General features: G+C 36.3%; 1 protein-coding gene across 1 annotated transcript; it reads left to right on the top strand.

The window, feature by feature from the left end:
* Positions 1-10,337: 10,337 nt before the first annotated feature.
* On the top strand, positions 10,338-13,738 carry LOC140883409 (vacuolar protein sorting-associated protein 20 homolog 1-like). The gene is made up of 6 exons (XM_073289856.1): positions 10,338-10,607; positions 11,952-12,104; positions 12,185-12,337; positions 12,543-12,626; positions 12,865-13,012; positions 13,352-13,738. Exons 1-6 carry the CDS (start codon positions 10,506-10,508, stop codon positions 13,375-13,377), a joined length of 666 nt encoding a protein of 221 aa, XP_073145957.1. The 5' UTR covers positions 10,338-10,505; the 3' UTR covers positions 13,378-13,738.
* The last annotated feature ends 154 nt before the right edge of the window (positions 13,739-13,892 follow it).

Below are 13,892 nucleotides of genomic sequence, written 5' to 3'. Positions count from 1 at the left end.
GTATTTTCGAAAATTGCAAGAAAATCAATTAGTGATTATCGAAAACTGCACCATCTACTATATATAATTTCTGTACTGGATTAAGTTATATGTCTAATAGGACACTAACTCCTTAGGGCCCATTATCCATAACTTAAGCCCAACAAGCCAAGTCTGTTATTATAGAAATTAATATACAATTCATCTTGACTCCGATTGATAAACCGATTTCACCAATGTGCACAGAAACCATTTCTGCACCTTTTAAAGTCAAGATAATTTTTCTGAATCTGAATTCAGTGATTTCCAAAAATGCCCATCCCTATGTCATTTTAGGAAATTCCACTCCCTTTAGTTAAGAAGTCCAACTTCTCTTTCACTAAATTTAACTCTTTAAATTTAATTATCTCAACGGGGATTAGTAATCCATTACTTGTGTGACCCTCAATGGTTCAGGGATACAGCTAGCCGTGGGCTCACAACTCCTTGTGACTCGGAACAACAATTTCCGACTTACCCATCGAATCATGGTAAGAGCGCCTAGCAACATCGCCCCATGATTCCCTAGGTATCACTGATAGTGCCTGCAAGAACCAGTAGATTTTGGTTAGCGTACAGTACGGTCCCTTCATCCATATATCCCTACATCGAGAGTCGTTCGAGATTCGATAACTATGCAATGCATCTTGAAGATCAAATAGTGACATCGCATGTGCTACTAGGAAATCAAGTAACCTAAATCACATCGAGTACTCTGGCCAGAGATTTGTCACACTAATATCTCCTCAGATCGCATAGGATATCCATGCTCTCAAGTGTGTGGTAAATCCTTGACAACAAAGCATCGACTCCTATATGTCTCGTAACTGTACCCAATCCCGACACCTGATGACCCTCATAGAGTCGGTAAATGAGTCAAAGTACAGTACTAGCATATAGAGTCTCAATGATGTTTCAAGTAGTTAAGGACTAATGGTGTACAACCAAAACCGCGGACTTTTCCACTCAATTAATAATAACCACTTGGAAAGTCCGAATATGGTAGTTCGATCATTCATCATATGAATATCCATTTGCATGTTTTGAACATCTCTATGTTCTATATCAATGAAACGTGGTACTTGACATCGTAAATGCTAGTCTCAATCTCGAGCGATCCTTATCCTTATTTGCAGACGGCTCAATTGACTAGGAACTGTTTAGAATATACAGTGACTATAAGATGTGTTTCATGATAGTTATCTCTCTTTATTCACTATCTCATCTTACTTACACTATAGTATATTAAAGGTCTTTATCAAAACAACAATAGTATATCACAATATAACATTATGAAGAAAGATAAAGAAAATGTCATTAATGAATGTAAATTATATTAAACAAAGATTGTTAACAATAAGAGACTCTCAAAGCCCTTAGCCACAACTTGGCTAGCGGGGCATCAACTCTTTCAATCTCCCACTTTCCCTATAGCCTACTAGTCATACTACGTAGTCCCATTGCTTCGCGATGTTTGTCAAACAATAGTCCTGGTAAGGGCTTAGTAAGTGGATCAGCGATATTGTCTGCAGAGGTCACTCTCTCGACAGTGATGTCTCTTCTTTCCACGATCTCCAGGATGATGTGGTATTTCCTCAGTACGTGTTTGGATCCTTGATGAGACCTTGGTTCCTTTGCCTGAGCAACGACACCAGTGTTGTCACAGTACACCGGGACTGGACCAACAGCTTCAGGAATTACACCCAACTCTTGGACAAAATTCCTCATCCAAACGGCCTCTTTAGCAGTAGCTGATGCTGCAATGTATTCTGCCTCAGTGGTGGAATCCGCTGTGGTGTCCTGCTTGGAACGTTTCCAAGAGACAGCACTGTCATTGAGCATGAATACAAATCCAGAGGTTGATTTCGAGTCATCCACGTCGCTTTGAAAGCTAGATTCAGTATAGCCTTCCAATTTCAATTCTCTTACTCCATAAACCATGAATACATTCTTAGTCCTTCTTAAGTACTTAAGAATATCCTTCACAGCTTTCCAATGCATTTGACCGGGATTGTCTTGGTATCTGCTCGTGACACTCAGAGCATAGGCCACATCCGGTCTGGTAGATATCATCGCATACATGATACTACCTATGGCTGACGCATATGGTATGTGTGTCATTTTCTCTATCTCTTCGTCAGTCTTGGGAGACATAGACTTGGATAGAGAAACTCCATGACACATAGGTAGATGTCCTCTCTTGGACTCATCCATAGAGAACCTCTTCAATATAGTGTCGATGTAGGTAGCTTGAGTGAGTCCTATCATTCTCTTAGATCTATCTCTATAGATCTGTATTCCTAGAATATAGGACGCCTCACCTAAGTCCTTCATCGAGAATCTACCTGATAACCATATCTTTGTTGACTGAAACATCCCTACATCATTCCCAATGAGTAGGATGTCATCAACATAAAGCACTAAGAACGTCACAGCATCCTTAACTACTTTCTTGTACACGCATGGTTCCTCCGGGTTCTTGATGAAACCAAAGTCCTTTATTGTTTCATCAAATTTTTGGTTCCAACTTCTTGATGCCTGTTTGAGACCATAAATTGATCTCTGAAGCTTGCATACCTTATGCTCGCTTCCCATGGATGTGAATCCCTCAGGCTGCATCATATAAATCTCTTCCTTAATGTTTCCATTAAGAAATGCAGTCTTCACATCCATTTGCCATATCTCATAATTATACCAAGCTGCTATTGCAATAAGGATTCTTATGGATTTGAACATTGCGATTGGTGAAAAGGTTTCATCATAGTCAACACCTTGTCTTTGAGTATAACCTTTTGCCACCAATCGTGCCTTGTAGGTCAATACCTTACCATCAGGCCCAAGTTTTCTCTTGTATATCCATTTACACCCTATTGGAACAATTCCATCGGGAGGATCTACTAAAGACCAAACTTGGTTTGTATGCATCGAGTCTATTTCCGACTACATAGCTTCAAGCCATAAATTCAAATCCGCATCAGAAATTGCTTCCTTGAAGTTTCTTGGATCACATCCAATGTCGGGTTCACTTTGATCCTCTTCAATAAGTAAACCATATCGAATAGGAGGTCTAGAAGTCCTCTCGGATTTTCTAAAAAGAGGCGTGTCGTTTAATGGTTCCTGAGGCGTGAGATCGTTATTTTGTATCTCAGGTTTTTCTCGAATTTCTTCAAGTTCCATCATCTTGCCTTTCTTATCAAGTAAGAACTCCTTCTCCATGAAGGTGGCATTCCTCGAAACAAAAACTTTTGTTTCAGTAGGATGATAGAAATAATATCCGATTGAATTCTTCGGATACCCTACAAAATAACATAAGGTGGATCGACTATCCAACTTATCTCCCACTGTCTGCTTCACATAAGCAGGACATCCCCAAATCCTTAAGTTCGAATACTTAGGAGTTTTGCCAGTCCATAATTCATATGGAGTTTTGCTCACTGCTTTAGTGTGAAATTGTTCAACAAAAATACCGCTGTTTCAAGTGCATAGCCCCAAACGAAGGTGGAAGCTCAGTGAAGCTCATCATAGATCGAACCATGTCCAACAATGTTCGATTGCGACGCTCCGAAACACCATTTAGCTGAGGTGTCATAGGAGGAGTCCACTGAGAGAGAATCCCATTCTCTTTTAGATAGCCCAAAAACTCGGTACTTAAGTATTCTCCACCTCGATCCGATCGAAGTGCTTTAATACTTTTACCTAGTTTATTTTCTACTTCAGCCTTGAATTCTTTGAACTTTTCAAATGATTCAGACTTATATTTCATCAAATATAAATACCCGTACCTAGAATAATCATCAGTAAAGGTAATGAAGTAGGTGTGACCAAATTAAGTACCAATACTAAATGAGCCGCAAACATCTGTATGGATCAAATCCAACAGATTTTGACTACGCTCAGGTTTTCCTTTGAAAGGAGTTTTAGTCATTTTCCCTTTTAGGCATGACTCACAAGTTGGTAGAGAGTTAATATCAGACATATCAAACATGCCCTCTCCCACTAGCTTGTTCATCCTCCTTGAGGAAATATGACCTAGCCTAGCATGCCAAAGGTTTGCCGGGTTTTGACTATCGTTTTTCCTTTTATTTGTTGTTGCCGGTTTATCAACATAATTAATTGGTACGTCTTTTAATTTTAACTTATATAGATCGTTTTCAAGTTGTCCACATCCAATCAAACATTCATTCTTGTAAATATTGCAAATCTCATTCACAAAACTGCAAAAAAAACCATCTCTATCAAGCATAGAAACAGAAATAATGTTTTTAACCAAATCTGACAAATAAAACATCTCTCAAAAGTAACTTAAAATTGTTCTGCAAAACTAAATAAACGTCTCCCACAGCTTTGGCTTCAACTCTAGAACCATTTCCGAGCCTTAGCTGGGTCTCACCCATCCTAAGCTTACGACTTCTTGTCATCACCTGCAAATCATTGCAAATGTGAGATCCACATCCGGTATCCAATACCCAAAAATTAGTATTAAGTGAAACATTTATTTCAATGTAAAACATACCCTTGGCAGTTCGCAACTGCTTGAGATATTCTTTGCAGTTACGTTTCCAATGATCGGGTTTCTTGCAGTGATGGCAAACGTCTTCAGATATGTTCACGTTTGAAGCCTTTGTTTTGTTCTTCTTCTTTGGCACAGTTTTCTTGGGTGGGGCAGAACGTTTCTTACCCTTTTCACTTGGCCCCTTCTTTGAGTTAGAAGAGGAACCAACAAAAAATACCGGTTTATCCTTCTTTAATGTGGCCTCATATGTGACAAGCATATTGACCATATCTTCAAGGGTGACCTCTATCTTGTTCATATTGAAGTTCATCACAAAAATGTCAAACGACGAAGGAAGTGAAAGAAGTAACAAGTCCGCATTCAGTTCGTGCTCCAATGTCAAATCGAGTGTTACCAACTTTTCAATGAGCCCAATCATGTGTACCCCATGCTCACGGACCGAAGTCCCATATCGCATGCGACATGTCATGAGCTCTTTGACGGTGGCATACCTCTTCGATCTTGACTGAGCTCCAAAAAATTCCTTGAGAGTATCGAAGCCTGCATGTAACATTTGACCTTGACATCATGGTCCCACCATTTGTCAAGTTTGGCCAATTCTTCCGGACTCACATCAGCCGGGGCTTCTTTTGGAGGAGGCTTTTCTAACACGTAGAAAACCTTTTCCGAACTTAGAACTATCTTTAACTTACGGAACCATTCCGTATAGTTTGCGCCAGTCAGTTTGTTTTGTTTGAGAATCGAGAATTGTGGATTGCGCGAATTCATTGTAATGAAATACTGAAAAGAAACAGACAATAATCAGTGATTGCTTAATTAATTTACTAAGACATAAAATATGGCGAGATTTATTTTATGAATTTTACTCCCACTATTTTAACGATTTCACTACCCTCTAGTGAAAACGAGAAACTGGTTTCCTTAGTGGAAACATGGAGTCCAATTGACAAATCATAGTCCCGAATAATATCAGCCAACCATAATTTTCAAAAGTTAGAGCCCAATTGCTTCCAAAGCAACCCCCATGCTTTTACCTCATGTCCAATAAGGACCCAATAATATGACGTCGTTTATTGTGACATGTCAAGATGACCCATCAATATTAAGTTGTGATGGACGGTCGCCATATGGATCCCCAATAATATGAGCCAATCCCATGGGAGTTCCATCCAACTTACAACATGTGTCGATCCAATGTACAGCTTTCCGACAAATGGGCCCCCCCCAATATTATGAGCCGGACCGTGCCCGCGGGTAGCATCTCATACATTGATCGTTGATAGAAGGTAGGAACATTTAAACAATATTTAAATTCCCTTTTGTTTATCTTGATATCAATTTTTAATCATATTTAAAATGAGGGATTTTAATTTTGAAAGTTGTCTCATCTTTAAATAATTTGTATGCTTGCGGGATTCATGCAATTTAGTCTAAACATGCATACAACAATAATATCATATATTATATAAAGGATGATCGACCCAATAACTAATCGACCCATGGTTTCCAATCACGAGTCTAAGTCCAATCCTAGGTGATATGCAAGTATGCAATGCAATCCTATTACATTGAGCTTCCAATTTACATTTCTTCGGTCTTTATTGTTTGCTGGGCCCACCATTGTCTTCAAATCTTTATCTCCCACTAAGTCTAATAAATATACAATAAATTTCGATGACAAGTAGGGGATACATATTTAAAGGTGGGAACGGGCCATAAACAAAGCCCACTTTTTATTACAAATGACAAATCAAATTGGGTCATAAACCAAGCCCATTAATAAAACCCAACAACAATAATAAAAACCAAATGTAAAGAACCTAACATACACCTATAAAATTGGTCATGGCAATCGATCATCCTTTTATCCAATATTTAATTCAATAATTAAATCATTGGATAACATGCAATGTCAATTTAATTAAAAAGATAAAATCAAATTTTATCTAATATATTCATAAGATCATATCTTATCATCAATTGTATCAAAATAATTAATTTTATAAAATCTAATTTAACGGATAAAATTTATAAATTTTCCAAAAATTCAAATTTATCCAAAAATCAATTTTAAAATTTCGGACTCAAACAATTTGACCCGATGCCTCGTGGACCAATCAAAAACAATTTTCGATCGGACCAAAACTAAAATTTCAAAAATTTAAAATTCTTAAAAATAATTTTTAATTTTCCGGGCTGCCCGGGACGTTCCCGGGCAGCCCCGCCCCCACGTGGGGCCCGGGCATGGGCAGCGACGATCGCTGCTCGTGTTGCCCTTCAAATTTATTTTTAAAAATTTTGTTTTTGTTTCTAAAAACCCGAGGCTTAAAAATTTTGTACAATCGATAAATTTTAATCGTTTGATCTAAGAGCAACCTGGCTCTGATACCACTGTTGGAACACGTTTTCAGATCAGTGTGATATGATACCCGGAGCAGCGGAAGTTTAAAATTTTTTATTTTCTTATATGGAACAATTCCATATCATGGGTATCAAATCCTAATGATTAAAATCAACATGTAAAATAATAATAACAATTAATATTTTACCTCTTCAAGCTATGGCTTGATTATGGACACCAACAGATTAATCTGCTCTTGTTGTAAATCCCAAAACTGATGACTCGCTCGATCAATCTCCTGAATTAGGTCCACGAACAGAAAACTAAAACCCTCTGATTGATTGTACTAGAAATCAATCAGATGTTTATCGAAGAGATTTACAGATTTGATCTGTCAATTCAGAATGTAATTTTCCAAAAATCAAAGACTGAATTCTCTCTCAAAAGGGAGACAAGATTTTCAAATTCTCCTTAGAACTCTTCTAGGATTTTCGAAAATTGCTCTGTCAATTATGAGGTTGTGTGTGTTGCAGTATTTTCGAAAATTGCAAGAAAATCAATTAGTGATTATCGAAAACTGCACCATCTACTATATATAATTTTTGTACTGGATTAAGTTATATGTCTAATAGGACACAAACTCCTTAGGACCCATTATCCATAACTTAAGCCCAACAAGCCAAGCCTGTTATTATAGAAATTAATATACAATTCATCTTGACTCCGATTGATAAACCGATTTCACCAATGTGCACAGAAACCATTTCTGCACCTTTTAAAGTCAAGATAATTTTTCTGAATCCGAATTCAGTGATTTCCAAAAATGCCCATCCCTATGTCATTTTAGGAAATTCCACTCCCTTTAGTTAAGAAGTCCAACTTCTCTTTCACTAAATTTAACTCTTTAAATTTAACTATCTCAATGGGGATTAGTAATCCATTACTTGTGTGACCCTCAATGGTTCAGGGATACAGCTAGCCGTGGGCTCACAACTCCTTGTGACTCAGAACAACAATTTCCGACTTACCCATCGAATCATGGTAAGAGCGCCTAGCAACATCGCCCCATGATTCCCTAGGTATCACTGATAGTGCCTGCAAGAACCAGTAGATTTTGGTTAGCGTACAGTACGGTCCTTTCATCCATATATCCCGATCGAATCAACAACCATTGGTACATCGAGAGTCGTTCGAGATTCGATAACTATGCAATGCATCTTGAAGATCAAATAGTGACATCGCATGTGCTACTAGGAAACCAAGTAACCTAAATCACATCGAGTACTCTGGCCAGAGATTTGTCACACTAATATCTCCTCATATCGCATAGGATATCCATGCTCACAAGCGTGTGGTGAATCCTTGACAACAAAGCATAGACTCCTATATGTCTCGTAACTGTACCTTATCCCGACACCTGATGACCCTCATAGAGTCGGTAAACGAGTCAAAGTACAGTACTAGCATATAGAGTCTCAATGATGTTTCAAGTAGTTAAGAACTAATGGTGTACAACCAAAACCGCGGACTTATCCACTCAATTAATAATAACCACTTGGAAAGTCCGAATAGGGTAGTTCGATCATTCATCATATGAATATCCATTTGCATGCTTTGAACATCTCTATGTTCCATACCAATGAAACGTGGTACTTGGCATCGCAAATGCTAGTCTCAATCTCGAGCGATCCTTATCCTTATTTGCAGACGGCTCAATTGACTAGGAACTGTTTAGAATATACAGTGACTATAAGATGTGTTTCATGATAGTGATCTCTCTTTATTCACTATCTCATCTTACTTACACTATAGTATATTCAAGGTCTTTATCAAAACAACAATAGTATATCACAATATAATATTATGAAAAAAGATAGAGAAAATGACATTAATGAATGTAAATTATATTAAACAAAGATTGTTTATAATAAGAGACTCTCAAAGCCCTTAGCCACAACTTGGCTAGCGGGGCATCAACATCAGGTCATTTTGTTTCAAACTCAAAAATGACTACATGCATTGGGAGTCGAAGCGGATGCTGCCCCCCATGTTGCACAACACCAAGCACAACGCCTCGAATAAGAGACCCACAGTGAATAAAATATGGGTACCAAAATCTAAATCTCAGTGCTATGTTGTTTATACTTCATTGAAAACTAAACTAACACTACATGTTACTGATACTTCGATAGTGAAAGTTCACGTCACATGGCAGGATCAAAAGAGAATCTTACGGACTACAGTAAACAAAGAAGTGGAAAATTACTTATGGAAGTGGTGCAAAAAGAAGAATTGTTGGCAAGGAAACACTGAACATGGAAGAACTCCTAAAGCTTCACAATGTGCTACATGTTGAGGGACTTAACACAAACTTGATAATTATGAGTCAACTGTGTGATGATGATTCACCTGTTAAGTTTGATAAGAATACTTTTAACGTCCCAAAACTTGAGAACGCTACTAACATACTATCTTATTTAAATTTTTTTTGCAAAAATAAAAATTTTCATTAAAAGAAAATACTGTGCACCAAATAACTTAATAACTCGTCAGTAACGAGTTATATTCTTTATTATATTTTTTGCGTACCATATAAGCTCATACTTTATTTTTATTTGTTTTTTTTTTAACACTTAGATGATGTTTGGTTGAGCTTATAAAAACAGCTGTTTTGTAGAGCTTATAAACTCTTTCAATTTTTTTGATAACAATTTATCAAAGAGTTCACAAGCGGACAAAATATGTTGTTTGACAGCTTATAAGCTATTTTTAAAAAAGATGAGGTGAACCTATTTTTTTTCTTTTAAAAAATTTATTTTAAAGTTTTACTTCTCCAAAATAGCCTTATATATTTCCATAAATCCTCGCAATGTCCTCCACTTATTAAATAATAAATATTTTTTTAAAAAATAAAATTCCATAGAATATCAATTTTTCTAAATTAAAATATGATATTTTTATTTTTTTTTGTAATATAGATTTAATATTTATGATAAAATTTTAAAACTATTTTAAAATAACATTCATAGTATTATACCATTTTTTTGATATTTGACAATAAAAAATATTATAATGCGAAACACATCAACATCTTTAATTCGTTTAAAAGAAGTTCATCCAAAAACTTTAATAACTTATTTTTTATATAAGTCGTGACAACTTATAAAATCATAAACCAACTTATAAGTTGTTTTTAATAAATTTAGTCAAACATACTCTTAGTTTAATTTTAAAAATGCTATAAAGACAAGTAAATCCCATTGTAGGTAGAAAACAAAATCTTTCAAATTTCACACAATCACAAAATAATTAATTACAAAGATAAAAATAATTGTTAAATGTTTTTAAAAAAATTAAATCGGCGTTTGATATGGTCCAATTTTTGTACCCGACTTGGCCCAATATTGTCGGGTACAAATAAGAACCGGCCCGACCCGAGATATTCTCAATGTGTTCATCGTTTTCTCCCCTTTTGCCCAAAACCATCGAAAATCCCCTCCCTCTCTCCAGCTCTCAAGCCGATGAGATTCGGAGGCTTGAATGTAATTGGACCATCAGAGTTTGAATAATACGGCCGTATAATTTGTTTGTATTTTTCTTTTGTTTTGGTTAACAAATAGAGGATTCTGGGAAATGGGAAACGTATTTGTGAAGAAACCAAAGATCACAGAAGTGGATAGAGCCATTCTTTCTCTGAAAACTCAAAGGCGAAAGCTTGCACAATACCAGCAACAGGTGCCCTTCTTCTTTATCATTATCTCTAAATACTCTTTGTGGTTTTTAATATGATTTGGTGATTTGTTATTTCATGAATTTTATTTATTAAGATTGAATTTCCTGTTGGTTAGCCCGAAGCAAGATAATGAAACCAATCTATCAGCTGGAAAAAGAAAAAGAATTAGGAGTTGGGTATGTGTCATTATTGAAGTCAATGCTGATATTTACCCATTTTATTATGATTGCTGTGATATCTTAATTAGGGCCATTTATGAGATTGATCAGGCAACAGTTTTGCGGTTTGGGTTTGGGTTGGAGTTCAAATTGCTGCAAACGGCGTTTTTATTATAGGTTTTATGTATGCAATGATATTCTGATTGTTTTAACATGGCTGAGATTAAGATCATTCTATGTAATATGACAATATAAAATTTCATGCTATAATCATTTTCAATCAACCTTAGATTGCATTCATAATAATTTGAATGACCAGAGTTCGGTATGTCGAGCTTCTTAATCACTTTGGTACTTTTTCGCATCATTTAATTGTTATAATCTTCGGTTTTCTGTAAATATGAATGTTCTTCAGAGATAGCATTTATTGATGATCATTGACCATGTTCGGTATATTATCTCACCAAGTTCATTGGTAAAATGTTCTTTGGTTATCCCACAAATTTGTTAGTTAGTGTGCTCAGCATTCTTAAGAATGCTCTACAGGCATTTCTTAAAGTTGTATCAACATTTACACTATGGACATGATCAAAACTATCTTGATTCTGGTCATGATTGCTCCAACATGTGCCATAATATTTTTGTGGTGTTCATAAAGTTTTTGTTCCCATAGAATCAAGGTAATGGGTGCTTAATCAGACCATATAATATTTAATATTTTTTTCCAGGACTTTGTTCTTTTATCTAGCCAATCCATGATAATTTATGTTTATTTTTTCTTTTCTTTTAATTCATTAATTTTCAGCAGAGGTAAACCATGCATCATCAAGTCACTGCGAGTCATGAGTCATGAGCTAGTTTGTATCTGGTTCTTTCGAAGGAATTAAATGTCATATTATCGTTGTGCAATCAGACTTCAATATGCTACTTGTTGCCTATAAGTTCTATTATTTGTCAGATACCTAAATGAATCGAAGAGAAAGCTTCAACTTTAGATAATAATTTGAAAGGGTGCACTCTTTAAACCCACCAGACATCGCAATAAGCTACAAATTTTGGCGCACCACCAACAAACTATTTAACAAAGTGAATTCCAAACTGTCTTATCTTGTACTGCAATGACAGAGTACCGTGTCAATGTTCCATGGTATTTTTGACACAGATCTTTTCCATCCTCAATACTTTCAGCTAGATAATGTCATTGAAGCTGAAAAACAAGCTGCAAAAGACTTGCTTCGGGAAAAGAAGAAAGACAGAGCATTGTTGGCACTAAAGAAAAAGAAAGTCCAAGAAGAGCTATTAAAGCAAGTGGATGGTTGGCTGATCAACGTCGAGCAGCAAGTATGTTTATTTTCCAGAGATTCGCCCCCCCTAATTTTGAAACAAAACCTCCTGGTTTGTAAGTGTGAAGTGTTGTTTAGTTGGCAGATGTTGAACTAGCCAGCAAGCAGAAAGCTGTGTTTGAGAGTTTGAAGGCTGGAAATAATGCAGTGAAAGCAATACAAAGTGAGATAAACATGGATGATGTTCAAAAGCTGATGGATGATACTGCCGAGGCAAAAGCTTATCAAGATGTAAATTCCCTCTTGCTACTCCAATTCTTTATTGGAGTGGCTTCATAAATATTGTTTGCTCCACAGTGTATTATGGTATAGATATAGATGCTAACCACTCATCATCAACTTTTTCTTCTTCTACTGGAGACGTTTACAAATGGTTGGGTATGCTATCAACTCGATCTCGGCGCAATTTAGTGTTCTTTGCATTGTTTTTTTACAGGAAATGAATGCGATCTTGGGAGAGAAGCTGTCTGCCGAAGATGAAGAGGAAATTTTAGCAGAATTTGAAAATCTAGAGACACAGGTCTTTTTCTTTTTTATTTGCATGAAATTAAACCACACTTCTTGGAGTTATACTTTTGAATAAGTAATCTTTCATTTTCATGACATGGATCAGTAATACCAGCTCATCTTGTGATTGTTCCCTGCTGCCATGTCTTGAAGTTATCATTCATGATAAACAAGTGTGATCAATTTGTACGCATGCTTCAAAAGAAACTGTTGTGATCAAATTCAACGGATCCTGTTTTATTGTTTTACAGATTATGCTTCAAGATCTTCCAAAAGTTCCTTCTGCAGTATCATCCGCTGAAGAACAAGAAGAGAAGCTCGATCTTCCTGACGTGCCAACAAAAGCACCAGGGGTCCCCGAAAGAGTGACAGATTCTTCATCTGAATCCCGATCAAAAGGTATCTCTCTCTCGCAGGCTTATAACTTGTGGGTGTAAGCATAAGTAGTCGTCCGCCCATTCGTGCTCTATTTTGGATTTTCCATTTCATATCAGACCGTGGAAAGGTGTGAATGGACTCGAATATTATACAGTGAACGTTTATATCAACTTGGCTAATCATTTTGTGCAAGACGAGGCCAGATGTGAAGTAGTACAATAAGCATTGGTTTGGTTGGGTCGGTCCATCTCCGACGGACCAACACACTAGCAAATGCAAATACTCGATCATGTTCCACCCCTGCATTATTTTTTTTTTTTGGTGTATTATGATGGTTTGTCACCTGTATTCATCATGCAGTCATGGAGGAACCATTGCCTGCTTGACGTGGAAACAGAGTGCTGGCTGCCATTTGCAATCCGAAACAACTATAACTGCAAAAAAATTCCTGTTATGGGTGCATTTGACAGGAATGCATGTGGTCGACATCACACTGTTTGGTTTAAATATGGAAATGCTTGTCCAAGATTTGTGATGAAAGAACATAAATATTTTTTTTGGAAACAAACAACATAAATATGTATATTTCAAAAAAATGTTGAATTTATTTTATGTATTTATTTAAGTGTCTAAAATCTATGTGGTCAAGCATGAGAAAACTAGAATCAAGACAAGTATTATTAATGAGTGCATGCGGATTATGAAGAGTGGACTTCTCAGTCTATTCAGAGAAGTAAATGTCTGTGATTTGTTTTTACTCATTTCTGTTGTCAGCAGTATTAGACTGCATTTATTTTGGTCATCAACTTGTGTCCATTGAAATGTTTCGGATATCATTGGCTCAAGTACCTAGTATATTATCATCAGTGTACCCATGGTATTTCTGTGAGTCTTCGACTCT

The sequence above is a fragment of the Henckelia pumila genome, chromosome 2 (genome assembly GCF_033568475.1).
Source record: "Henckelia pumila isolate YLH828 chromosome 2, ASM3356847v2, whole genome shotgun sequence".
Taxonomy (NCBI): Eukaryota; Viridiplantae; Streptophyta; class Magnoliopsida; order Lamiales; family Gesneriaceae; genus Henckelia; species Henckelia pumila.
Note: the sequence above shows the minus strand (reverse complement) of the source record. Positions and strands in the feature narration are given on the sequence as shown.